Genomic DNA, 1,804 nt, shown 5'->3' on the forward strand with positions numbered 1-1,804 from the left:
TTCACTGACATTGTCATAAACTTGTTTTTATTTTTTCAAAGTAAAGGATATTTGTTACGATTTAATGGAATGTGTTCATTTTATGTATTCAAAATTATTTGATTCATGATTAATTACTTTATCGAATATGATAAGTGTTTCTTAAAGCATGATTCATAAGCATCTGAACATTTGTACAACGTTCATTTACATTTGATGAATTTACACGTATTAAAAAAGAAACAAAAAATTAAACAATTTGTCATACTTAAATAGACCCATGATGTAAAAGATTTTTGTGAACTTATTAAATTTCATCAAGTGTAAATGAAAAAACTCCTGTTATACCTATGATAGTTGCGAAAGTAGATCGATGCCGATGTTATAAGTACTTATTTGTCTGTAAAGTATTCATTAGTATTTGTCGAATTTAAATATATGAAAAATTAATAACAAAATTAAATATTTAATTTGTCATATTTAAATAGACGCGTAATATTTAAACTTCCCGCGAAATTTTTAAATTTCATCACTTGTGAATGAAAAATTGTCTACCTCGGATGCATATATGATAGATGCATTAAAACTAGATGGTGAAATGATTTTAAAGCTGATTTATTAACTCCTAACATTTGCTAGAATACAGGACACCTGAGCAACAATGGGATACCAAAGTAAACAGATTGAAAATCCAGTAGTCTAGCCGTTTAGGAACAGGCAATAAGCAATAGCATGATTCCACACGGTCACTTGGTTTTATTAACGGAGCCACCATCTACCGCGGTCACGAGAACTGAGAGAGCAAAAGTCGAAAGCAACAACTTCCCTGCCGAGTTCAGAATCCAATCGGGCTGGGGCTACAGAACCTCGGCAAAGGGGACACGTAGCGTTCCAGTATCCGACCCATGTCTCTAAGCAAAGCCTGTGAAAAACATGACTGCATCTCAACTGACCAATCTCCTCGCCTTCTTGAACCTTGAATAGGCAGACGGGGCATTCACCAGCATCGGTCGGCGCTGCTCGCTTCCACTCGTAGTCGCGTGCACTGGGCCTCCCTGCACCAATTTCTGGCATGTTTGGAGCGAAATTGTACCTTGGGAATAGGCAATAGCGAAGCATGAAATCAAGTGCCCATTCCAAACGCGTTGCGATGAGAATTACATGGCTGCATATGGTTGATTCACGAATGAAAGAGGGCAGACAGCGACGGAGATGGTAAACGAAATAGACTGGGAAGGAAAAGAGCAAGAGAATTGCGAAAGCTAGCGCGATCACCATGGTGTGAAGCTGAATATATTATGCAAGCAAATGAACGAGATGGGTGGTATTTATATAGGCCTAGGCAATTTTACATCAACGACTATTGTTTCACTTTTTTCTTCTTGTTATATGATTTCAGGGTAGAAAAAGAAGAGTAAGAGGTAAAAAAATTCAAGATAATATTAAAAAGAAATTTTACAGAAAATTGAATAGGTTTTGGAAAATAATCTATACCTTTGATACCATTTTAAGTATTCCATAAAAAGAAAATAATGATGAAGTAATTTATTGCAATGTAAAAGCAGCAAATCAAGCACAAAAAAAACCAAAACAATTTAAAGAAATCTGACGTGGACGTAACTGCTAACCAAATATTGCCTTAACCTTTAAAGAAAACTTAAGGCCAATGCCATAAATTACAAATAAAAGGCTTGTCTTCTTGACACTCACTTAAAAGGCAAATACATTTATTATTTGCCAACATTCACTTTAAGATTTAGTGTTAAATTAATCTTATCTTTTTTTGTTCAATTAAAATCCAACTTCAATTTGAATAAAAAGGGAT

At 34.5% G+C, this 1,804-nt stretch overlaps 1 protein-coding gene across 1 annotated transcript; it reads right to left on the minus strand.

Annotated features, from left to right (window-relative positions):
• LOC18609527 (RING-H2 finger protein ATL73) lies at positions 586-1,317 on the minus strand. Its single transcript, XM_007044679.2, has one exon. It carries the CDS (start codon positions 1,255-1,257, stop codon positions 739-741), a length of 519 nt encoding a protein of 172 aa, XP_007044741.2. The 5' UTR covers positions 1,258-1,317; the 3' UTR covers positions 586-738.

This window comes from Theobroma cacao, chromosome 2 (assembly GCF_000208745.1).
Source record: "Theobroma cacao cultivar B97-61/B2 chromosome 2, Criollo_cocoa_genome_V2, whole genome shotgun sequence".
Lineage (NCBI taxonomy): Eukaryota > Viridiplantae > Streptophyta > Magnoliopsida > Malvales > Malvaceae > Theobroma > Theobroma cacao.

What these genes read in the sequence shown, in the direction of transcription:
- LOC18609527 (XM_007044679.2), bottom strand. Translation starts at nt 1,257, where the DNA reads ATGGTGATCGCGCTAGCTTTCGCAATTCTCTTGCTCTTTTCCTTCCCA.